This window comes from Osmerus eperlanus, chromosome 1, assembly GCF_963692335.1.
Source record: "Osmerus eperlanus chromosome 1, fOsmEpe2.1, whole genome shotgun sequence".
NCBI lineage: Eukaryota > Metazoa > Chordata > Actinopteri > Osmeriformes > Osmeridae > Osmerus > Osmerus eperlanus.
Window position 1 is genome coordinate 20,001,675 of NC_085018.1, and position 25,189 is coordinate 20,026,863.

At 39.8% G+C, this 25,189-nt stretch overlaps 3 protein-coding genes across 5 annotated transcripts; all 3 read right to left on the bottom strand.

Moving 5' to 3' along the window:
- Positions 1-98: 98 nt before the first annotated feature.
- LOC134026155 (protein FAM107B-like) lies at positions 99-19,973 on the bottom strand. Of its 3 annotated transcripts, XM_062468641.1 has the most exons (11): positions 9,073-9,188; positions 8,872-8,979; positions 7,734-7,763; positions 7,521-7,644; positions 7,246-7,304; positions 6,964-7,014; positions 6,792-6,876; positions 6,567-6,693; positions 6,324-6,463; positions 2,982-6,051; positions 2,362-2,455 (listed from the first exon to the last, which is right to left on the bottom strand). In XM_062468641.1, exons 1-9 carry the CDS (start codon positions 9,083-9,085, stop codon positions 6,377-6,379), a joined length of 684 nt encoding a protein of 227 aa, XP_062324625.1. In that variant the 5' UTR covers positions 9,086-9,188; the 3' UTR covers positions 2,362-2,455; positions 2,982-6,051; positions 6,324-6,376. The 3 variants fall into 3 exon arrangements, with proteins under 3 accessions (XP_062324641.1, XP_062324625.1, XP_062324634.1); XM_062468650.1 differs by lacking the exon at positions 7,734-7,763; XM_062468657.1 differs by lacking the exons at positions 6,324-6,463; positions 6,567-6,693; positions 6,792-6,876; ... (4 more) ...; positions 8,872-8,979; positions 9,073-9,188 and adding exons at positions 99-956; positions 1,445-1,598; positions 19,945-19,973 and having other exon boundaries at positions 2,233-2,455; positions 2,982-3,039; positions 5,261-6,051.
- On the bottom strand, positions 19,401-22,237 carry LOC134026139 (protein FAM3C-like). The gene is made up of 10 exons (XM_062468636.1): positions 22,110-22,237; positions 21,924-22,031; positions 21,464-21,562; positions 21,336-21,365; positions 21,118-21,241; positions 20,851-20,909; positions 20,590-20,640; positions 20,419-20,503; positions 20,188-20,314; positions 19,401-20,084 (listed from the first exon to the last, which is right to left on the bottom strand). Exons 1-10 carry the CDS (start codon positions 22,120-22,122, stop codon positions 19,998-20,000), a joined length of 783 nt encoding a protein of 260 aa, XP_062324620.1. The 5' UTR covers positions 22,123-22,237; the 3' UTR covers positions 19,401-19,997.
- Positions 22,238-23,058: 821 nt separating this feature from the next.
- Positions 23,059-24,644, bottom strand: LOC134031894 (sortilin-like). The gene is made up of 4 exons (XM_062475684.1): positions 24,481-24,644; positions 24,179-24,285; positions 23,953-24,061; positions 23,059-23,866 (listed from the first exon to the last, which is right to left on the bottom strand). The coding sequence occupies exons 1-4, from the start codon at positions 24,493-24,495 to the stop codon at positions 23,852-23,854; spliced, it is 246 nt and encodes an 81-aa protein (XP_062331668.1). The 5' UTR covers positions 24,496-24,644; the 3' UTR covers positions 23,059-23,851.
- Between the last annotated feature and the right edge of the window lie 545 nt (positions 24,645-25,189).

The window sequence follows — 25,189 nt, forward strand, 5'->3', positions numbered from 1 at the left end:
GGTCTTGGATTTTGAGATTAATTCGGACGTGTAAAATGATGTCTGATGTTAAAATGAGTTTGGATGTTTGGGCCAGGGTGAGGTTGTAAATCAATAAATACAGCACAGTGATGTTTAATGTTTGGGAAACCATTTGGTAAATACAGTTGTAGTTATACTATGAGACTGTCTTACATTTTGAAATGTAAATACAACATATACACACATTAAGAAAACTATAAATGTGTACATTTAAAAAAAATTATTCATTAAAGTTGCTCAGTTAATTTTACACAGGGATTCAGAACAGGGAAACATGTCATACTATGACAAAATATAACACAGTAAATGGTCTTGAAAAAGTAATAGGCAGTGAATTGTGCATGTCCTTGTGAATAGGGTGAATTCACTAAGTAAAATACCAAACAAAAAAACACATACATAGATGAGACTTTGATCTGATAAATGAAAATATATATATAGTGATTCAGAAGACTAAAGACTCACAAGAGTTAGACTTCTATCTCCCCTTTCTCTCCTACAGAAGGTTCTCTACACTTTCATTACATTCATTCACCACATGTATAATTGACAACCTTCCATGGGTTAAATAACAAGTATAGGTTTGCCTCTATGGAGTGGAAGTTGAATCCTGTGTTTTCTTAGGGAGGTACTGTTCTGCACCATGCCCTCTCTCTCTCTCACACACACACACACACACACACACACACACACACACACACACAGTGAACCTGCCAAACCGCAGACATCCACCTACAGCCACACCCTCCATCCATAGGTCTCAAGGGCAAGCTTGACCTATTATTTCAGTTGAATGCACAAAAGTAGGTTCCTTCCTTTTAGACCTTCTTCTCTCCAGCGTCCAGTATGGTGGTTCTTCTCAGGCTCTCTCTGACCCTGATGAACTCAGGTGAACTGTCTTGCCCATTCTGCTGCAGATCTAGTTCTCTCTCCAGCTGGGAGGAAAAACTGGAGTCAGGCCTGAGATACTGTAAATGTGCACTGTGTAGAAGCTAGCCATGTAATATTGCGAATGGTTTGGTCTTATTCATGAACATACAATCATATGTTAAAGAGCATTTGGGTACATAATATGTGTGTAACTGGCTGACCTTGCCATAGTCTACATGACTCAGGCTCGTAACACTGATATATTTTGTATGAACTGAGCACTCAGAGCTAAATGGATGACATTATTGCTGTACCAGAGCTAGAAGTGACGGAAGGTTTTTATTTATTTATTTAGTCATTTAGCAGACGCTCTTATCCAGAGCGACTTACAGTAAGTACAGGGACATTCCCACGAGGCAAGTAGGGTGAAGTGCCTTGCCCAAGGACACAACGTCAGTTGGCATGACCGGGAATCGAACTGGCAACCTTCGGATTACTAGCCCGATTCCCTAACCGCTCAGCCACCTGACTCCCCATGTTGTGTCCATTTTACCTCCTCCAGCCTCTGCTGCCTCTTGAGAAGTTCCTGGTGAAAAGGGGACGTGTTTCTCTTTGCTTCCTCTTCTCTCTTCTGTTTCCTCCCTTGTTCCCAGTTCCTCTTCTCCAGGACACGTTGGAGCTCTGGCTTCCCCTCTGGACACACAGTTCTGATAAAGAATGTGAATGGTCAGGGTCAGGCCTTTTTGGTGTGAGTGTCTATGTGTGTATGGCTTAGGTTAGTATAGGTCTTGTCTTAGGCTAGTAGAGGTCTTGTTGTAGGTTAGTATAGGTCTATAAATTCAGTATACAGTAGGTCATTATGTGTATTAGTGTATAATGTGTATTGCATACTTATTTTTGTATATTAGGATGTTTATTACTATTATTTAATTTGAATTTTATTCTATTTTATTTGATCTTATCATAGATGTAATCTATGTTCTTAGTACTTATATCTTATGTTAGGTTGCTTGTGCTGTCTTGTCCCAAAAATTTCAGTGCACAGTCTGATCTTGTGTTGTTCTGTGCACCTGATGATAAAACTTGAAACTCGTGTGGGATTATGTGTATGTGTGGTCCTGTTTAACTGTCCTTGTAGAGGACTCAAGTCCCCAAAAAGATCGTATATTGAGAATAATTGACCTAGTGGGGCCTCACACCTTCGAGTGTTATTTCTAGGGGGTTAGAATGACATTAAGGGCTAAGGTTAGGGTTAGGATTAGGGGTTAGAGATAACAGGGTTTGGAATGGGAGTGAATTGTCGGCCCTAAACTAGAATAGTAAAACAAACCTTGTGCATACCTCTTATAGGTCATTTTTAATTCCTTATGAAGCTCCTGATGATTCTTGGACACTTTGACAGGGTTGATGAGTTTTTGGGGAATGATTAGATCACTGCTCTCTTCCTGGTCATATGGCTGTGAAGGAAGTGTCAGCATGTCACCTGACTGGACCTGCTCCTGATTCAGACCCAGGTCTTCTCCACCTTGTTGTCCATCCTCCTCCCTCTGCAGGGCACAGTGGACTGAGCAACACACAAAACATGTATGAACTGATTTAGTTCAAAGTGTCAGTGCACAAATACAGTGTGCCAATATCATGGACTGTGAAGTATATATCATTGGAATGACTAAAGAAAACAGCACAATACTTGCTAATCAGTATAATATTTACTGCATAAATGAAATAATTGTCATAATTTGTTTTTGGTGAAGCAGAAGGGGTCTTTGAGATCAGCTCCAGGAAAACATAAAACCATTATTTTTCACATATGTATAAGAAAGGAGAGGTCAAGTTACACAACGCCACTACTATGTATGGCCCTTTTGAATCTATGGGCAAAGGACACAAGGGAATATTTGTAAAAAATGTAATCAAAAAATAGTAGTCAAGCAAAAAGGAATACTGATATAGGATGATCCTGGGCACAACAAAGTTAAAACACATGACCCTGTCTCCTGACAACCCCCTCTGAAAAACCAGACTAACAAATTTCGCAGACTTTGCATATTGTGCTTTATCTGATCTTAGATTCCTGATTATTTACTTACCTGGTCCTTTCACGTGTGTCCAACTCCCCGTAGATGCATGCTGGGGATTGTGTTCTCTCTGGTAATAGGTAAGAAAGAGAACATGAGCTGAGAGACTGTGAAGGTTATCATGTCAAGTCATAACTCACCAGTTTAGCTCAAACTCACAGTAACCACATGGCAAAATATACATTATAGGAATAGGGACAAGATGTTGCCAATGTAACGTGTCAAATGTTTTCTTGTAAAACTACAATAGTACATATGAATGATTTTAGAATGTTTATTATAAATATTTACATGGCATGATTCTCTCAAAAGCTGCCAGCTAATTCAACAACAGTTCTTTGGGTGAGATCAGGGTTGAAGGAGCACAAGGCTGTATTGTGATGAAGACAGACCAGGGCCAACTGCAGCCCTGTATCTTCAGTAGACCGAGAGGCCTCACTAGCTAACTGGAGGGCTGCCACCTCATTAATTCCTGGCTGCTACAAACAACAGTTATACCCCTACTGTACAGCTCCATCACTGCAATCTGGGGTACCTAGAACTCTCACCAATTAAGAACTACAATATGCTCTCAGAGTAAAATGTCAGTGCAGTGGTTGGACTAGGCAAATAAACTAAAAAGAGAGTTTAACAAATCTAATCTTGTGTGCATCTGGTTTTTAATGCAACCAAACACAACATTATCTAAGCATTTGTTGCATTGTGACAGCTCATTCTGTTTAATAATGCAGCATTAAGAAATTAAATCTAGTTGTTGACTAGTGTAATTGCATTCAAAACTAAGTCATTATGGGTCATAATAATGTTATGATCTAACTTTGGTCTGAAGCTGTTACAGTAGTCGAGGTCATACTGAAATGCTGGTCAATGAAGGGAGAGTGTTGTGTTTAATCAGCTTGAGCTAGTCTAATGGCATCTTTTCCGGCTGCTCTTTCGTTAATGAAGTGGAATTCCTGCTGATTGGCTAATCTCTCTGAGTAGATGTGAGTAGCTGTGTGGGGAGTCATTAATGTGACATGAAAGGGTAAACACATTAAACTGCGGGGAATATTCTCCTGTTATGACATCTAACAAACAATACCTTATCTTGCTATTGCTGTCAGAATATCGCAATATTTTACCACTGTCAAAGTGACTAACTGTTTGTCTGAACCAGAACAGGTTAGATGAAAGAAGGATGCTTCGTTAATCCTGATTGTTTTAGTTTGACCACTCTGGTAAACATGTAGAGCTACTTATTGTAATATGTTTGTTGCTCTTTATTATTTGACAGTTAACATACCCACATATATCCAAACCACCAGAAAGTAACTCATCAGCAAAATTTGAAAGTAAACTCAATTTGTAACAATTGTCAATTTGTACCAACGTATGTTAAATCTATCAGCTTTTACATTTTCTTTCAAATTTTTCCTTTTTCCTTTTTTTATTCATCCAACACTGGTTTGCATATTTGAGAGCCTTTCCACCATGTTATCATGCATGTCACTGCTGCACGAAATTGCAAGCTCACCACATGAACTAAGAGTTTTTAAGTTAATTTGACATTTGTAACAAGTACAGGTGCTATGAATCAGAATCAGAATGGGATTTATTCGCCATGAAAGTTTGCACAGACAAGGAATTTGCATTGGCAGGAAGGTGCATACAATAAACATATAGGGACCTAAAATGTAAATATGTGGACTATCTATACTAAGGGTACATAAACTAGCAGTACTAAGTGGAATTAGAATTAAATAAAATATACAATAAAATAAAATATAAGTTGCCGTAATTTACAATATAAAAATACAAAAATACAAATATTACAAAAAATACAAATGTACAAGATACAATTTTGTAATGCAGTACAAAAAGCAGTGTGTTTTAAGCAGGAAGTCATTAGAGTCAGTGTGGTCCCTTGGCCTTGTTGAAGAGGCCAACAGCGGAAGGGAAGAAACTGTTTTTGTGGCGTGAGGTATTGGTCCTGATGGACTATGTTGGAATGATTTGGTCCTGCTCGCCTTGACAACCCCTACAGCCCATACAAACCTACATTATGTAATATAGGTTAACATATACACTACATAATGTAATAAATAGTCCAAACCGATATGAGCTACTATACTTATTAACCATATTTAAATTAGAAAAATGTAATAAAACGCACAATAATAAGTTGTGCGTCACCTAAAGTCACCTAACAATTTAAATTAATCTTAGCTAAGAATAAGCTAAGAACTAAGAGTTGTTACAGAAGTGCACATCAAAAAGAAATGAATGAATGTGAAAGGAAACAAAGATCTTACCTTCTTTCCATAGGTGACTCCCATGACCATAGGCGGAGTTTAGATCCGTAACCAGAGTAAGAGGAGCAGAAAAGTTTGACAACCCTCACAGTTGAGAGAAAAGAGAAAGGAATGCAGCCCTCCAGAGCCAATGACAGTGCTACAGTACACTCCTCTAATGTGGGACATCAGGATCTTAGAGGGCCCTCTGTCTGGGGTTTCCACACATTAACCCTGAAAACAACAGACAACTGAAACAAATCCAAAGTTGTTCTTGTTTCCAGCCAACAGCATGACTAACCCTAACCCAGCATGAAAGAGCCCCTAAGCGAGAAAACAAGAGGTGGATGGTTGAGAGAAGTGGAGAGGAGGTGGGAAAAAAAAGAAAAGGAGATAATTATACTGGGGTGAAGGGGATGAGAGTTTGAGAGGATAAAAGATGAAGAGAGAGAGGAGAAAAAAAGAAGAGAAAGAGGTTGGAGATAAGTTAAGTGGAATAACATAAAAGAGCCCTCTTGACCACCTGTTCATGTGTAACAAGTGTTCCCGCATTTGCAGGGGCTTAAGGGGGGCCCAAGGCAGATTAGACAAATTGATGGTGATGGAGCAGCAGGCTGGCAGAGGGAAGATCACAGCTCTGAGCAGAGAGGGTCTCCAGGCTCCTCCAAAAGAGCAGTCAGGGATCTACAACCATCTTTGGTACAATCAAGTTCACAAAGGAGAAGCTATGAAGCATTAACCAAACGCAGTTACCAGCTCAAGGGAGGTTGATCGGCCAAAGATACATTTGAGGTCAGGATGCATCCCTAAACCTTTAGAAGAATCACAAGGCAGCATTGTTACAGACTAAATCTCTCTAAGTTACCCCCATCCTCACATACACATGCTTAAACTTAGTAAACAATAAAAAAATATGTATTGATATAGATCAAGGATAGAGGATTTTCTTTTAGGAATTATTTTATTAATCATATTCTCAAGACAACACTTTGTTGGGAACCTTTTGCTAAATATTACAGCGAAAAGCTATTTTTCAATTCAAGTTCAAACTCTTTTGAGGGATTTCTCAAAAGATCTATTCCACCTTGTTAATAGATGCTCAGATGCCTCCCTGAGGTCCTCTGGGATTTCAGTGTCTCAGATCTTCCTGGGAAAGCAGCCTCCAATCTTAGCAACATCTGGCCAGCCCTCATAAATGTTGCTCTTCGGATCACTTACAGCAACCTGACCAGTGAGAGACAAATCACGCTGTACAGTTATAGACAGTTATTAGACACACTCACAGACTGAATGAAGATGGTGGGTAAATAAAAACATGGGGGCCAACCTTTTCAAATGGACTTTTCTCATTTGTTCCAGCACCCCCAGCAAAGACCCAGCTATCTCTGTGTTTAATAGACTTGATCATGGTGCTCCCGAGTGCGTCAAATATTTCCCTCATTTCGTCTGTCAACCTGGAGAGAGGAGAATTGACCAGGAAGAGAAAGTTGTTGTACTGTACAGTGCATGCAAAAAGTTATAGTGATGAACTGAAAGTTTTACATTTACATACATTTTTGCCACATCGTGAAATGACGCCGCCAAAACAATCATTCCAGGCTTAATATCTTTCAAGTATGCCAGGATATCTTCAGGTTCTAAAAAAAAGGCATTATGTCAAAATAATAACTAATTAATTTGCTAAGAATTTAAATTGTTATTGTTATTTTATTGTTTTTACTTACTTCCAATGATCATATTAAGGTAGGCACATTTCTCAACAGTCCCATTTTCACCTAGATAAATTGAATGAGGGAAAATAACATAAACAGACAGGTATAATATTCAAGTAGCAACATGAATTACAGTAGTGCATTGAATTTCCAATCTGTAGAACCTGTTGTGTGAAATGTGTTTTACAGTTTTTCACCAAGCAATTGTCATTTGTTCTGTGCTTGTCAGTGTTTCTGGATGTTTGTGTAGGTATGTGTGTACATATGCATGCATATAAGCTGATGTATACTTACCATTCACCACCACTATGTTAAGCCCATGTCCCACATTGTTAATCACTCCACTCATCACACTATGAAGAAAAGACCAGGAAGATAAAGTAAAACATAATTTGCAACAAATTAGCATCAAATGTTCCACTCTTATCGGCAAGTGATATATTGGGTGTAGTTGTAAATCTATATACGTATATAGAAAGGGGTCATATTCTAGTATAGAAACACAACTATTTAACTTATACACATAATTATACAGCTAAATGTATCCTTATTATTATGAATACACATACATTTTACCCTCAAAACATATCTTTGGCCCGACAACGTCAGCTGCTCCACTTGTGATTTGAAATGCAAAATGGTCGATGGGACAGACCTTGGAAAGCTTGCATTTTGGGGAGGCTGCAGGTGTAGCTGATGTATAACACAGTGAAAAATAACTGAAATGACTGTTGTTTCCACATGAATATAACAATGCATAAATAACAAATATGCACACTTACTGGTAGGGACCCAGGATATCTCATGAACACCTTAAATGAATGAAAATCATAATGAAATTACAGCCCAACAGTGAAGCAGGACAAGGACAAGACTGAGACTGTTACCACCCATCCTTCAGTCTTTTTACCCCGTTGCCTTCTGGCAGAGGATGCCAAAGCATTCGGTCTTGCACGCGCAGACTGGACTACGGTTTCTTTCCAAGGGCCATCAGGCTTCTGAATGAACACTGATATGGATATTTATACACTGTCGACACACTCACACTTGTCACTTTACACACTGTCACTTTAGCTACTGGTTGCACAATCAGCAAAATTGCACTAATTGTACCCTACTTGTCTCTAGGTTAGTATAGGTTAGTATAGGATATTATGTGTATTATTATATTATATTATACCTGCCCCCACCTCTCATATGCTAAAGTATGGAGCTGCTCTACAGGATCTCAACTTGATGGCTCTCACACCCCATGGTGTAACTTGTTGTTCTGAGGATTCTTGATCTCCTGAGACCTTCTCCTCAGCTCTGGCTTGTCCTTGTACTCATTCTCCTTGCTCACCTCTTGCTGCCTCTCAGATTTACAATAATTATGGTAGCGTAGGTAAGAGTTAACCTTCATTTTGGGGTCAGATGGCTGAGCGGTTAGGGAATCGGACTATCAATCTGAAGGTTGCAGGTTCGATTCCCAGCCATGCAAAATGATTTGTGTCCTTGGGCAAGGCACTTCACCCTACTTGCCTCGGGGGAATGTCTCTGTACTTACTGTAAATCGCTCTGGATTAGAGCGTCTGCTAAATGACTAAATGTAATGTAAATGAAACATGTTTGCCTTGTAATTGATTTCATTCATTTGCAATGTTATTACATGTATATTTCATTTAACCTTACTTTGACCGTTCTTGCTCTGATTTAACCCATTGAGTCAAAGAACTATAATTATATTTGTATTGGCATTATTTGGTTCATGTTAATATACTGTTCAGTTTCCCATCTTCCTTTACACCATAGGGGAATTAGTTTTGGTTGTTTGGCCAATATTTAACCCCTACAAACACCTTAAATGAATGAAAATCACAATGACATTACAGCCCAACAGTGAAGCAGGACAAGGACAATGATAACTGAACTCAAGCTTACTGAAAATGTGTTGAATGTCCCTTGCTCGCTCATGTATGTGGGAATGTTGGTCAGAGATCCGCCATACTAGGAGGATGACGAGGATGACAGCAGCCGCATATACAAGACCTGTAAACCATGAGACACATATTACATAGACACACTAATTATATATAATAATTACATCCTAACAGTTTATTATATCAAACATGCTGATCTCACCTCGCAATCTCATCTTGACGATTAGATGACCTACTATGAGGTTTGCAATGTAATTTACTGACAAAGTACGTCTGCATCGACCTGTCAGACCGACTCAACAGCATACCATTTCCCCACGCCCACTAAACAAAACTGATTTCAGCTTTCAGTCATAACATGTGTGGTGTAACCTATTGTAAAAGGATATGGGTTTGACTTGAATAACGAGCTTATTGAGGCTATTCCAGGTAGCGGGTTTAACAAACTCTGAGCCTCACCCTGAACTCTGAGTTGTGTTAGTCTAAAATGGGAAACTCAGACTTTTCAGTTCCAGAAAAGCGATTTGCATTTGTTAACTCAACTCGGAGTACCTCAACTCTGAGTTAAGTGCGGACATGACACTATTAAAAGCCAACATCAATGTAGCTCCGATACTAGGATCCACCATGGCACCCGGCGACAAAAAACGTTGTCCTACTTCACCACACTTCAGATATAAGTTTAATTTCGTGTTTATGGTCAATCTGAGCACATATTCCGGAAAGTAGCAACACGGCTGTAGCAGCGTACAATTGGCGTGGGAGACAAACTGCCGAGTCAATGCATACATTTGAATGTAATAGCCAGTCTGTAGGTGAGAAATTAAGACTGGTATGCAGCTGGTTGATGCGTTGTGTTCGCTCCCGGTGTGTCTGTCAGAACACAACTCTGCAAACTGCTTTCTTTTGCTGATTTATTAAACGGAGTTTCTTACATGCGTGAAATGAGAGTGGTGCTGAAACAACACAGAACTCACTAGTAAAACCATTAGACTACCATCATGCTCCCGGCAGCATATGACAGAATATAAAGAAATAATACGTTACCAATTCTATTATTAAACCAATATTAGCCTATTGACATTATATTGTAATGGAAACTAGAGAGGGTACAATTTCTGGGGAAATTGTAGGGTGTGCTTGCTTGCGTCGGTTGCACAGGGGTCCGTTTTGAATGACATTTTTACAACTGATATTTCTGTATATTTTATATAAAAATGCATACTTATTATTTATAAAGATTACATAGATTTAAAAGCATTTTTTGTGCTGCTCGTTTACAACTGAAAATACGAGTGAAGTGTAGAATTAAATATGATGTCTTCTCATTTCCCCTGCAAGAGGCAGCCTCATAGCTGAATCAAAACGAATAAATTTGGCAGACCGGTGTAAAAATTGACCTAATCTCTATGACTTAAACGTCCTTTTAAGTTTTCCCTTCTCGTGATATTTTCAGGCATTTAGCCTACTCATATTGCATTCATTAATAAAGAACCCCCTTTGAAGATTATTCTACGACGTTACCGGCAGTAGAAGATGGAATTGCGATTCAAACAGTACCATCTGCTAACTGAAAATATGTCCCCAAAAACGTAAATAAGCTTGACATTTATTTAGTGGAAAATCGCTCATTCATAAAAAGCTCACTGGTAGCGATCATTCATTGTCAGTAACGCAAAATGCGATATAGCCCTGTGTGGAGAAGCTGCCCCGGTAAATTCTACTACGGTACAGTACTAGACTACTGCTGTGTTCGTCTTGGTAGCGATTGCGTTGGTTGAATTCGATTTAACGTTCCGTTGTACGGTTTAGGCTGAAATTAATTATTTTCATGAACAGATTGACAACGTTTAGGCTGTGGCAATGAAGTTGAGGTTAGTAGTTAGATAGACTTTTGATTTAAGTAAGGGGAGTGCCGAACATTTTCTGTCGCCATTTGACTTCCTAAACAGCTGTGTACTGTAGTAGATGTTTTTGTAGTGTGTCTCCCGTAAGCTATGAGATACACTGGTTTGAAACCACAGGTAATGGTAATTTCACCAACAAATCGTTTACTAATGTCAGAATAAATCCTACAACGAAAATGTATATGTGAGGAATGTTTATTTTAACGATTGAAAACAGATACATCATAGACCACTGTAGTATGTGTTGCCCGGGCAACACAGGCTAATGTCATGATGCTAATACTTCAGTGAAATAGTAGACTACTGTTTCCGAAAGTAGATGTACTTCCTTAATAATATCAGCTTATATTGTACATTACACATCACAATTGTGTGTCATATCACAAAGTAAAATGAGTAAATAGTTATCACCCTGGCCTCTTTGCTTGTGGCGTTTCTGCAGCTGCCTTGCAGTAAAGCTATAGTTAGCCTAGCTATCCCCCAAGTTAACCTTTTCACACGTAGGTTCTAAATTCCTTGACTGGTCCCCCAGAGTGAGTTTTTTATGCGCGTGAGTTTGGATCAATCTCAACGTTCCAGAAATTGATTATGACGCATTAAAATCGAATTGCTATACAATTTAAGTATTTCTCGGTTCGCATTTTCCATTGACCTAGTTTGCACCCCGTATTAGTGACGAATACTCCATTCATTGGTTGTTTTGTTTATCCACCTTCTCGTTACGTATTTCTTCCGCTTCAGGGGACTGGCGGAAACCTTCAAAGTAGATATTTTGGCTATTATTCTGGTGACTGAAGTATTTGTATAACTCAAATTATACCACCCATATAGTTTGCACGATACTGAGATGAAAGCATGAACTGTTGTATTTCACGAGGTGATGTTTTTGCCAAACTAGCTAGCTCGTAGTGTAGTAAAGAGTCAATCAACAAGTTAGCTGTTGCTAATTTACTAGGCTATGTTACGTTGTTTGTGTGGTCGGATTATAACGAATACAAAATAATTTGGATACATCCAGTCAGTCTAATTTGATTTATATTCATCGTTTTGTTTTCTCTAGCTGGCTTCCATCTCGTAAACCTTCTGAGTTGGCAACGCAGCCAGTGTTCACAAAATAAGTTACTGGATGGAAGCCAGCTAAACGAAAACAAAACGATACATTACAATCCTAGTAATACGCTAGACTGACTAGATGCACTTGCATTACTTTGTTATAATCCTACTACACAAACTACGTAACATAGCCAAGTAAATTAGCAGCAACTGTTGATCGTCAACCAAATTGAGCTATAGGCGAGACTGGAACATGACTCCCACACACCTCGGCGAAAGGCGATCAAGCAAGCTCATGCTGCTTGGATACCTTCAAACCTTTTTGGTTGGCATCTTTATCTGGGAAACTTTTCTGGTGAGTAGATTATTTATACCCACAAAATATACACATACCTGTGGCATGATATTGAGACGAAAGCATGACCTGTGGTTGTTTTCCACTATCTGATGTTTTTACTAGCTAGCTCGTAGTAAAGGGTATTATTCAGGTAACTAGCGATTACTAACTTGCCATGTTTAGTCAAATTAAAGCAAACACAATAATTCAGACATCCATTCTATATTGATGGCTATGTTTTGTGATCTCTTGCTACCATCTACTGTCATTAATTTCCGTGTTGATAGAAAATGTATTCCTCATTTATTGTCAGGCCACAGTTCAAGCAAAAATGAGAGGCAAGTGTAATTTGTTTGGAAAATCTGGGCTAGGGCTAGTTGATGGACGACATGTAGAATAAACCAGACTTTATGCTTATTCAATCTAACAACCTATTGAAATGACAAGACGGCAATGTATGACTGTAATGTTTCATAGGGTAATGAAACGCACCACTTGTCATACCACTTGATTGCCTGCTGTTGACCGTTTTCTATATCTTGAACATCTCCCTATAATTTTACAGGTGAATGTTGGCCTGCACAGGCCCCGTTCCAAGAAACAGAACATGACAGCACTGCTGTACAAATTGTCCATGTATAGTACATGGCCTTCTCTCAGGTGTCGAGCAAGTACGGTCAGCACAAAGTGACCATTCCTTGCTGAACATCAACGAGACCGTCAAACACCTAATTCCTTGATGTACCAGCAGCATGTTTATTTTTTTGCAAAGGCTGAAAGCCCATCTCCCATCCCACACCATCACCACATTGCATAGAGGGACTGTAGAGAGCATCCCAAGGAGCTGCATCACGGCCTGCAGAGGACAGTGAGGACAGCTGAGAAGATAGTCAGGATCTCTCTGCCCTCCCTCACAAACATCTATACCAAATGCTGCATCCCCAAACCCACACGCATTGTGGACAAACCCATGCACCCCACACGCTCCTGTACATCATCAAACTCAATATTTTTGCATATTGCTGCTACCTCAATAACTGATGTCCATGTATTATGGTATTAGTATGTTATGTTTACATTCAGTTTCCCTTGCACTAGCTTACTTGTTTACATTCACAGTATCCCCACTTCTTGGTGTTTTGAGGCATTTGTCACAAATTTCATCTTGTCTTATTGGACCAATTTTATTGACCTAATTCCACACAGTTGTTGTAGTTGTCTAGGTTATGTCTAGGTCCTGGAAGAACGTTGTTTTGTTTCATTGTGTACTGTAAGTATATGATGACAATAAATACCAGTTGACTTGTCATGACAACAGATCCAGAAATCCCAAGCCCTTCATGATCCTGGATGTCCATAGTGGATCCTGTGTAAAGGATCATGTCCTAAACATAGCCAGTACATCACACAACTCAAACATGCTGTACCTTTTTGCCGATATGTTGACGGAAGCTTTGCCTACCCCTACACAGTAAGGTTTTAAATAATTTTGATGTGATATTTTTTATAGCTGTGTGCTAATGATATTCATTGATATGTAACGTGACAATGACGAGATTGTACCCTTTCCTGGACATGTAATTAGCTACCTGAAATGAGTAAAAGGATACGTGTTAAAAATTAAGAAACGTGTTGGTGTGGGCTTTTTAACTTATTAAAATATTTATTAAAATAACTTAGTACTGTCATTACTGTTCCGATTTTTAAATATTCACACAGGTGAATCCACAGTGAATTGATATGATATATTATCGTAGTGTAGCTTTCGAGAAGCTAACTTGGCTAATGACGATAATGTAGGCTGCCATGTTTTTTGTTTTGATCAGTACTCTGCATTGTGGGTGTCAAATGGTCAACGAGATGACCTAATCTTCTCACGAGAAAATACTGAGGTGTACGGGGTCAAGGGGTACATCATCAAGGGTCATATTTGTTGCCGGAAGACAAAAAAATCAAAGATGGCCTCTAGTAGCTCAAAACGAGACGAAAGACAGACGAATGTCAGATGTTTTAGATGCATATTTGTGAACGTATATCTATTATTTCGATCTCTGGTTGGTTGTACAATAGTAAAATCTGTTGAAAGCGATAGCCAAGTCAAGGAAAACGGATAATATTATGGTTTACTAGGTGGCGTGAGTAAAGCGTGAGTTATTTTTGGTTAGCTGTTAGCTAACATTAGCTAAACTAAATTGTTTGAACGTTTTCTTATGGATAATAAAGGTAAACTTTCTCAAAATATACAGTAAATTGAGATTCATGTTTATAACATACGCGTAGGCTAATGCTGAAGAGTTTATTGTTACGTAATAAGCCAAACTGGACATTCTAAAGGACGCGTTCCAACACACCGGTGTGTTGGTACGCTCCAGGGACCAGCCAGGACTCAACACACCGGTGTGTTCGTACGCGTCAATGGGTTAACAGATGCAAAACGAATGTTCTGCCAAGGGTAGTCACGCGTGTTTTCGTGACGTTAGTGACGTAGTGACGTTAGTAACGTCAGTGACTGTGGCTAGCAAATTAGCCACCGTTAGCTTCACTTTTCGCCACAAAAACTTAACTTAAGCCCAAACCATGCAACTGAACGTAAATTCCAATAGAAGCAACTCAATCGCTACCAAGACGAAACTTTTGACACCTACGTTGTCTATGTAGGCCAAATATTGACTGAGTTTTAGGGGGGCAAAAAGAATAATAAGAATAATAATATATAAGTGAGAGAACAAAGGTTGTGCTCTCGCCGAAGGCTTGAGCACACCCAAATATATATGTGAGATAACAAAGGTTGTGCCCTTGCCGAAGGCAAAGCACACCCAATAAAGAGAAACAGGAAAACAATAGTGAGAATGCTTAACAGCATTCTCACAATAATATATATGTGAGAGAACAAAGGTTGTGCTCTCGCTGAAGACTTGAGCACACCCAATAATATATATGTGAGAGAACAAAGGTTGTGCCCTTGCCCAAGGCAAAGCACACCCAATGAGCTGCGGGCTCATTTAATTAGTGGTTGCAGGTGTGGCTGATTATAGGGGGTATAGAGGAGGGGTTAAAAGGGGGACTGGGCCGAGACAGAGGTAGGCTGGTCGGAGCTTGAGCATTCTGGGAGACGGGTGGCGAGCGTTCGCAGTCACAAGGGCTGCTGGCGACGAAGTCAGTGAGTGAGAGGGGTTAGTGTTCCTGTGGCAGGATGGGAGGAGTATTTGCCTCCTGTAGCAGCTATAGGGCGGGGAAAGTAGGAGAGTGCTCCGTTGCTAATTGACGACCTGACCGCAACGACTTTTAAGCCGACAACGCGTCCAGCTAACATTCAGCCCGGAGAGTGTACGACGCCCAAGCTCAGACCCCGGGGGAGGGTCTCGCCAAGCGGCGGCTAAGTATCCAATTATTGACTTGTCCATTTTAAATAGCTTTATTAAATTACCTGGCGGTGGGAGAGAACAGGGTGCGAGGAGCAGTGCACCGTCCATAGTGGGTAGTTGGGTCTACCCTATACACGTGTGACGTAGCATAGGTGTGTGTTCGAGTGAGTGCCAGAGTGCAGTGGCGTTGGGGTGTGGCCCAGCTTTGAGAGTGCAGTGACGTTGGGGTGTCTACTGGGGGTTTGGCCCAGCTCTGAGTGCCGTGCTTTCACCAGATTGGGGAGGGTGGAGTGTGGTCCAGGGAGAGCCAAACTTCCTTAAATGCCTGTGTTGTGCCCTGGAGTATTCCACCCCACCTTTTTTATATTGTTACAAGCTTGTACTTGTTCTTCCAGCCTGACATACTTGGCAGTAATTTCCTGCTCCACGAACAAACCCACATTTATTACAATATCAATGAATTCCGATCGCTGTTGAAAACGAAACTAAACATTCTACATACAATGATCCGAGAATATAAACTATACAGAATTAAACTATCACAGGACAACAAAACGAACAACTTACTTTAGTCATGAACGCACTCTTTTCTAAACCAAAGATTATTGACTACGAGCATAAGCAATACAACCAACCGTTATTTTCTAAAGATTCTAACTAAAACTTAGACGGTCTCTTATTGGCTGATCCCACCAGACTTTATTACATTTACATTTAGTCATTTAGCAGACGCTCTTATCCAGAGCGACTTACAGTAAGTACAGGGACATTCCCCCGAGGCAAGTAGGGTGAAGTGCCTTGCCCAAGGACACAACGTCAGTTGGCATGACCGGGAATCGAACAACCTTCGGATTACTAGCCCGATTCCCTCACCACTCAGCCACCTGACTCCCCAGGTGTCAGGTGGCCCAGGTGTCAGGTGGCAGGTTCCCTCCCCTCTTCTTACAGTCCATACATTGAACATTTAATCCCACTGTCCATTAATATTACAGGAGAAAAAGTGGTGGACTTAATAAAATAACATGTTCAATGTTATATTAAATATAAAAACATACTACGAACAGGTAAGACATATTTTGCTTAGGCTACACTCTTGTGCTTGTAGCCTCGACGTCACCTTGGTTTTAATCATATTTGACATGATGCAAAGTAAATATCAATTGGTGCCTATTTCAACTTAGTAGTAGCAGTTTCCCCCCAACAGAATGCTTTTCATCAAAGGATGATGATTAAGATGACGAAGAGACATTGACTGCTGCGGCAGAAATGGATGATGAAGCTACTGGTAGTTCTCTCCCCATGTATTTTATTTACAGGCTTGGGTGGAATTGTCAGTTACACGGACATTATGAGAATTGTTACAAGTCTACGCCTGTAAAAGGAACCTGAAACCCTGCCACCGCTCAGGGGATCCGAGGCCAGGGAAAGGTGTTTGTAGAGCAAGGAGTGTGAGCGAGGACACAACAACGAATGGTACCGATGGAATACTAAGGCTTTATTTTGCCGCCACGGTATAGTCAATAACAGCAACGGTAATAAAAATAATAATCAGGGACAAGGGGAGGGCTGGACAGGACCAAAGAAAAGAAATCAACATAAAGTTCCCAAAGCTAAACACAAAGCAACTGACACACGAATGAGGTGTCCTAACCAAAAATACAGGAGTGGTCTGCCCAGGGCCCCGTTCGTCGTAAGGGTTGAAGCTAAGTTAATCAATTGTCCCTTTAGCCCGTTGACATTAGCGAGATGAGTGAGAACAGCAAATATCGGTTCGTCAACGGCTGATCCGCATCCAAATCATGTGGTTAATTTCAATCAGGCTAAACTTATCAGGGAAATTGCACGTGCACGTCCTACTTCAAAAGGCAGGAAAGGTCGATAACCAAAACCGTGATTTTCTAACGGTATGATGGCGGAAAAGACGAAAGAGAGAGCGGTGATAGGCTATCTAGCCATCCGAGCAAACTATTATAATGAGTCTCTACGAAGACAATAAGCATATTATCATGGCTAAGTCAAACACCGCCACCGCTGCCAGAACAAGACAAGCAGCTTGGCAAAAAATTGCCGATAAGCTAAATGCGAAAGTTTTGGGGAAATGTATAAGCTCATCTTAAGTGCCTCATTACCCCAATCAATCAGATCACATTTCTTTACTGCGCTTATATCATGTACTATATATGTGTATATGCATGTAGGCCTATGTGTAAATCCCTCTTTGATTTCATTGACTGGGACATGGCCAGGGAATATGATGAATTGATTCATCAGCTGGTTAAGCGCCAAGTACACTTTAATTACAGCAACGCATGCTGCGGCTTTGCCAATGTTTTCTGCATCGCCTATACTGTATAAAAATGTAGCCTATACCTGACGCAAAAAAACTCAAGGCTATGCAGAGTCTGAAGCACAGTTAGTTTCAAGTAGCTTTATTGTCAATTTCTTCACATGTCAAGACATAAAAAGGAATCGATATGACGTTTCCCACTCTCCCACAGTGAAACATAAAAAGCACAGGCACAACAGATAAGACATTTCCTAAAACATAGCGTTACATATTCACATACAGCAGCATAAGCTCATAATAAAGCATAAAGCTTGCTGCGGTGTGTGATATTTGCAATGTACGGCCCGAGAAGGTCTTGCAAATAAATGAGTCCTTGTCGGCTGAATCGATATCGCTGAAACAAGAACTCATCCGTGTGAAACAAAGGATCTTGGCAATCGCGAAGAACTCTATTTGTATGGAAAGCTAATCGAACTTAAATATAGCTCCTTGGTCAACTGGGTCTCTCAAAAAGGGAGCTGCCATGTTGTTTTCCGGGGGTGTGGCAAGCTTATCCAGCTACACTTACGTTAGCCTGCTCTGGAGCAGGTTAGTGCTAATTGATATGTTACTATGGTGATTTATCGAAAGTTGCTTCCATTAACCAAAAAGAGGGGCGTTTTTTATCTTAGCCTGAAAATTAGCTCGCTAAACCGCTTAGCGAGCTACGACGAATACCCCCCTGGTCTAGCTGGTGTATACAGTGATTAATCCCTACGGGTGATGTATACCCCGGGGCAGCTCTAACTACTCCCCAGCCCCTGAACAAAAGAACAAAACTGTTCTGAACCACACTTAACACTACAAACAAACCAACACAACAAGACAAAAGAAAACTCTTCCCAAGGACAATGGTCAACACAGAGGGGAATCCAAAAACAGTACTAAACACATGTAGGCCTTACCCACACACAACACACTGCTACAAAAAGCCAACGATTTATTCCCCCCCTTAACACAGAATGGCACTATATATACTGGTGGAAGGATGGTGTATGACAGGAACCAGGTGAACCGGATTATGGAGGGGAGGAGTCATGCATAGGTGTTGACTGGCTGAGATGATTTGCGCCACCTATGGGGAACAGACAGCACAGCAGGGAACACACACAAACAACACACAAAACACAAACACAGAATGCCATAGACTGGGGGTCGTAACAAGAATAATGAATATAAAAAACGATTTGCACATTCTGCTCTTGTTGAACAGAGCATGGATGCTGTAGATGTTTATTTAAGGGTGAATTCTGCATGTGGAACAGTGGAATTTAATGAAATCTCATGTATTCCCAGTTACCAGTAAATGAGTTGTACAAACTGCATCTCATGAAGCAAGTGCCAAAAACTGATCTAGAGATGTGTAGGCCTATTTAGGGCAGAAGAATAAAGGCTAATCTTGAAATAGATTTGCTGGAACACCAGTTACAGGTGGGTGCATGGTCACAGGTGATGTGAATAATGTTAATTGTATGAACAATAGCCTATATAAATAGCCTACTCGTTGTTAATTTTTATTTGTAGGCAATGAAGAAGAACAAATTACATTTCAATGATTTGGTCTTTATTTCAGTGCCAAAAAGCATTTGGTTGGTTCTGAGTGCAGGTCCGCGGTGTGTAGCCTACCTAACATTAGCGATGTAAGGGCTGAGAATGTTGCTAAAATAAATTACGGAGTGTGACGGAAACGGTAACGTTAACTTAGGTATTCATCAGGGAATTAAAGTAGGCTACATCAAATCGCGGTTTTATAATCCTCTCCCGACGTATAAGCAAATTACATTTTGTCCGAGATCGGGTCGGCTGAGCCAGGAAAGGACACCCCATGTCTGTCAACTGTATCATGCTCAGAAAGTGGGATGTATAGGTAGAAATGCAGAGTTTGTCATGGAAAACCTGCTAGCTGGTAGGTTAGGTTCACAGAGTAAGTTACCATGGACACTGACCAAAAGTTTTCGTTACCTCTATTTGTGGAACGGAAAACCCAGAGTTTGCCTCATTTAAGGGTAACCCAACACATGTTTTCAAATATTTTTTTATTCAAGTTCAAACTCTTTTGAGGGATCCTTCACAAAATCTATTCCACCTTGGTAATAGATGCTCAGATGCCTCCCTGAGGTCCTCTGGGATTACAGTGTGTCAAATCTTCCTGGGAAAGCAGCCTCCAATCTCAACAACCTCTGGCCAGCCCTCATAAATGTTGCTCGTCGGATCACTTACAGCAACCTGACCAGTGAGAGACAAATCACGCTGTACAGTTATAGACAGGTATTAGACACACTCACAGACCCCATGAAGATGGTGGGTAAATAAAAACATTGGGGCCAACCTTTTCAAATGGACTTTTCTCATTTGTTCCAGCACCCCCAGCAAAGACCCAGCTATCTCTGTGTTTAATAGACTTGATCATGGTGCTCCCGAGTGCATCAAATATTTCCCTCATTTCGTCTGTCAACCTGGAGAGAGGAGAATTGACCAGGAAGAGAAAGTTGTTGTACTGTACAGTGCATGCAAAAAGTTATAGTGACAAATTGAAAGTTTAAATTTATTTTTTACATACTTTGTTGTCACATCATCAAATGACGCGACCAAAACAATCATTCCAGGCTTAATATCTTTCAAGTATGCCAGGATATCTTCAGGTTCTTAAAAAAAAAGCATTATATAAAAATAAGAGCTAATTAAATTGCTAAGAATTTAAATTGTTATAGTTATTTTTACTTTTACTTACTTCCAATGAGCATATTAAGGTAGGAAAACTTCTCAACAGTCCCATTCTCACCTAGACATAACATACACAGACAGCTATAGTATTCAAGTAGCAACATCAATTACAATAGTGCATTTGGATTTCCAATCTGTAGAACCTGTTGTGTGAAATGTGTTTTACAGTTTTTCACCAAGCAGTTGACCTTTGTTCTGTGCCTACAGGATAAGTGGGAAAGTTTGTGTATGTATGTGTGTACATATGCATAAGCTGATGTATACTTACCATTCACCAGCACTATGTTAAGCCCAGGTCCCACATTGTTAATCACTCCACTCATCACACTATGAAGAAACGACCAGGAAGATAAAGTAAAACATAATTTGCAACAAATTAGCATCAAATGTTCCACTATTATCGGCAAGTGATATATTTGGTGTAATTGTAAATATATATATAGAAAGGGGTCACATTATATTATATAAACACAACTATTTAACTTATACACATAATTATACAGCTAAATGTATCCTTTTTATTATGAAGACATACATTTTACCCTCAAAACAGATCTGTGGTCCGACAACGTCAGCTGCTCCACTTGTGATTTGAAATGCAAAATGGTCGATGGGACAGACCTTGGAAAGCTTGCATTTTGGGGAGGCTGCAGGTGTAGCTGATGTATAACACAGTGAAAAATAACTGAAATGACTGTTGTTTCCACATGAATATAAAAAAACAATGCATAAATAACAAATATGCACACTTACTGGTAGAGACCCTGGATATCTCATGAACACCTTAAATGAATGAAAATCATAATGAAATTACAGCCCAACAGTGAAGCAGGACAAGGACAAGAATGAGACTGTTACCACCCATCCTTCAGTCTTTTTACCCTGTTGCCTTCTGGCAGGCGATACTGAAGCATTCGGTCTCGCACATGCAGACTGGACTACAGTTTCTTTCCAAGGGCCATCAGGCTTCTGAATGAACACTGATATGGATATTTATACACTGTCGACACACTCACACTAGTCACTTTACACACTGTCACTTTAGCTACTGGTTGCACAATCCACAATAATTGTACCCTACTTGTCTCTAGGTTAGTATAGGATATTATGTGTATTATAGGTGTAGAATACTACTCTATTGTTTATTCTTTTTTATATTTTGGAGGTTTATTATATTATATGTTAACTTGTTATATGTGTAAACTTGTTCTGAGTTCTTATATGTCATGTTATGCCAGGTTGCTTTGCGTTGTCTCGTCCTAAGTATTTTAGTGCCCAGTCTGACCCTGTGCATCTGACAATAAAATACTTGAACAATGATAACTGAAAATTCAAGCTTACTGAAAATGCGTTGAATGTCCCTTGCTCTCTCCTGTATGTGGAAAGAGTTGACAGAGATCCGCCATACTAGGAGGGTGACGATGATGACAGTAGCACCATATAAAAGATCTGTAAACCATGAGACACATATTACAGACACACTAATTACATCCTAACAGTTTATTATATCAAACATGGTGATCTCACCTCGCAATCTCATCTTGACAATTAGATGACCTACTGACAGTTTTGCAAAGTAATTTACTGACAAAGTACGTCTGCATCCCTCTATTACCGCTTGCTATGAAAAACACACCCTAATCTTGAAAGTTCCAGCCATCCAGTCAGGCCACTGCAAGAGCAGGATACAGTTTGTCCACGCCCACTAAACCAAACAGGTTTCAGACTTCAGTCACAACGTAACAACTTCAGTGACACGTAAAAAATATGGGTCTGACCTGAATAATGAGCTTGTTCAGGCCAGGTATTTACCATAGTCTTTACTGTCCTCTGGTGTTCAAATACAACACCTCACACAGCAGTATGACAGGCACAAATATCTGACTCATTTTATTGTTATCAATACACTTTAGTGCTGTATAAATAGTAGCTGCTCTGCGAGGGTTCTGCCTCTTGAACAGTCTGTAAACTTGGAGAAAATCGTCTCTATGGTGATGGGGGGGGGGGGGGGGGTCAAGGATGGGTAGGTGTGGGTCAGGACAGTCCAATTGTCTTTCAAGCCGAAAGTAGAACTTGTTCAGGTCGTTTGGTCAGGCGAGAGTCGTTAATGGTGTGGGGGCCTCTGGGCTTGTAGTTGATGATCGGCCTGAGCCCTCTCCAGACAAGCTCAGGCAGATCACTACAAGGTAGGTTAGCTACAGTACTTCAACTGGTAAATTCTGTCAACAAATGTAATGTGCACTGCACGTTAGGGTTACTCTTTAGATAATACTCACGTTATTAAAACTTTCATCAGTAAATTGTTTGCCACAGACACTTTAATTACATATGAAGACTAATTCATGGTGTATGTAGAATAATGGGTGTCTACTCATGGAACTTGTGATACTTTAATAGCCCAGTAGATGTCCTCCTTACTGTATTTACTGGTACTGAAGAAAGCTTCACTTTCACACTCACACACTAACACAATGACTTCAGCAGCATGGTATTTATTGTTTGTCAAAGTTATTAAGTGCAGAAAACATAAAACACAACCATACATATAGAAAAATATAAAAGTTAACAATGCCTTTTTGTTTTAAGAATATAGGTAACTAAACCACACACCATTTATGTAGTTTGTCGTAAATATCACAGGACACAATGTCACATGATATGCAAATAACACTTGATAATATTTTTCTATAATAATTTCAGAAAAATATTTGGTTTACCCAGAGATCAGTAACACAACAGACCACGTTAAGAATGTGGAAATAATTCAGACAGACTGCAATGCAGGGTATACTGTACCTATAAATTCTATATGGACAGCTAACCCTGATATCTCAACCTATCTAATTCCTAATCAGAAGTTAGAGTGAATGGTCCATAGAAAACACCAACAAGAGTCAGGATAGGGCTTGAACTTTGTAGGCATCTTTGAGGAAAAATGCTACAGTTGCTCTTAGTCTAAAAACAATTTCTTATTACATAATCCATTGCACATGGTCTTTGGTCAAGTGTAAAGTTTCATCAGATACTGAGTTGCTAGCCCACAACTGACAAACTGTACAAAACAACATATTTAATTATCATATGTTAATCATATTTAACATTTATATTTAATGTATTCTAATGTATAACCCCCTAAAGTACAGAAGACAGAAATGCTATAGACAAATTAAATGCAGACAGAAGAGGGAGGTAAAAATAAAAGACCATGCAACAAAAATAAAACATCTGACTATTTCCAAGTCATTCCATCAATGCTGTGGCCGAAAGACTTACTCCAAAAGGTCCTGTTGAAAGGTACATGGACATAAGCCGCCAAAAATTGATTGCATTACAATGAGACATATGTGAATGTACAGTAGTAAACTCTCACCTCATCTGACTCCTCTCCCACTGTGTGTAGCCCCTTATCAGCATATTCTGTCCCGGCTGGCCCCTCATTTTCCATCCGCATCAGCACTGAATATCTATATGATGCCTCACTGACAACACATGGGAACATAACATTAGCATACTCAATTCATAACTGAAGTACAGATTAAACAAATACAGTCCTACAGCGGTCTTAGATTTTAGGTCACTAATTTCATTTAGATTACCTGCGTGGAAAGCAGTACTTTCTGATTATCAATACTGCAGCGATAATTGCAACCAATGAAACAAATATCACAGATGCAATGATCCCAGGATGAAGTCTTTGTCCTGGCTTTAGAAAGGTAAATCATACAGCGAGTGTTAATTTAACTTAACAGTGGGCCTACGCTACATAGGCTTGACTGTCACATGTCTTCATTTTAACATTCTTCGGCGCTTAATAGACCAATACAAGCACAACGAAAAGTGATATTAGCAGTTGCCTTGACGTTACAATCTAACGCCACAACTAGCTAGAGTGTAACACCTGTTCGGTTGACATTTTCCTATCAGTACCACGGTCTGCACTTTGGAATCCAATTTTATCGTCGTATAGCGGAAGTCAATCTTGCATGATGACTTGGATGTCTCACAAAATGTTGCTACCTCGAGTAAGAGGAGTTTGGCCTTTTTTGAGTACTCGTTGTTTACTTCCTGGTTTGACTCACCTGTAGTGACAGAAGCCAGCATGTAAAAGAACGGCCTTTCTGATTGGGTGAAATTACATTTGTACCTTTAGTCGATCCTTCAGCGGTTGTTGATTGCACTTTTGTCAGGCATTATTTTATCAGCAACTAATACTTCATTGTCTGTTGATACATATATTTATAAAAACTCAAATTTTAAACTACAACAGGGGTCAGATGGCTGAGCGTTTAGGGAGTCGGGCTATTAATCAGAAGGTTGTTGGTTCGGTTCCCGGCCGTGCCAAATGACATTGTGTCTTTGGGCAAGGCGCTTCACCCTACTTGCCTCGGGGAGAATGTCCCTGTACTTACTGTAAGTCGCTCTGGATAAAAGCGTCTGCTAAATGACTAAATGTAAAATGTCTCAATTCTAACACTGCAATTGATTTGAGGGCACATTGAAACAAAAGGTTTGTTTGTAGGATAGCTAAACACTTATTATATGTTTATAACAACCTATTATGTATAGCTAAGTTATAAACGTCTTAGATCACAAGAATACATAACCAC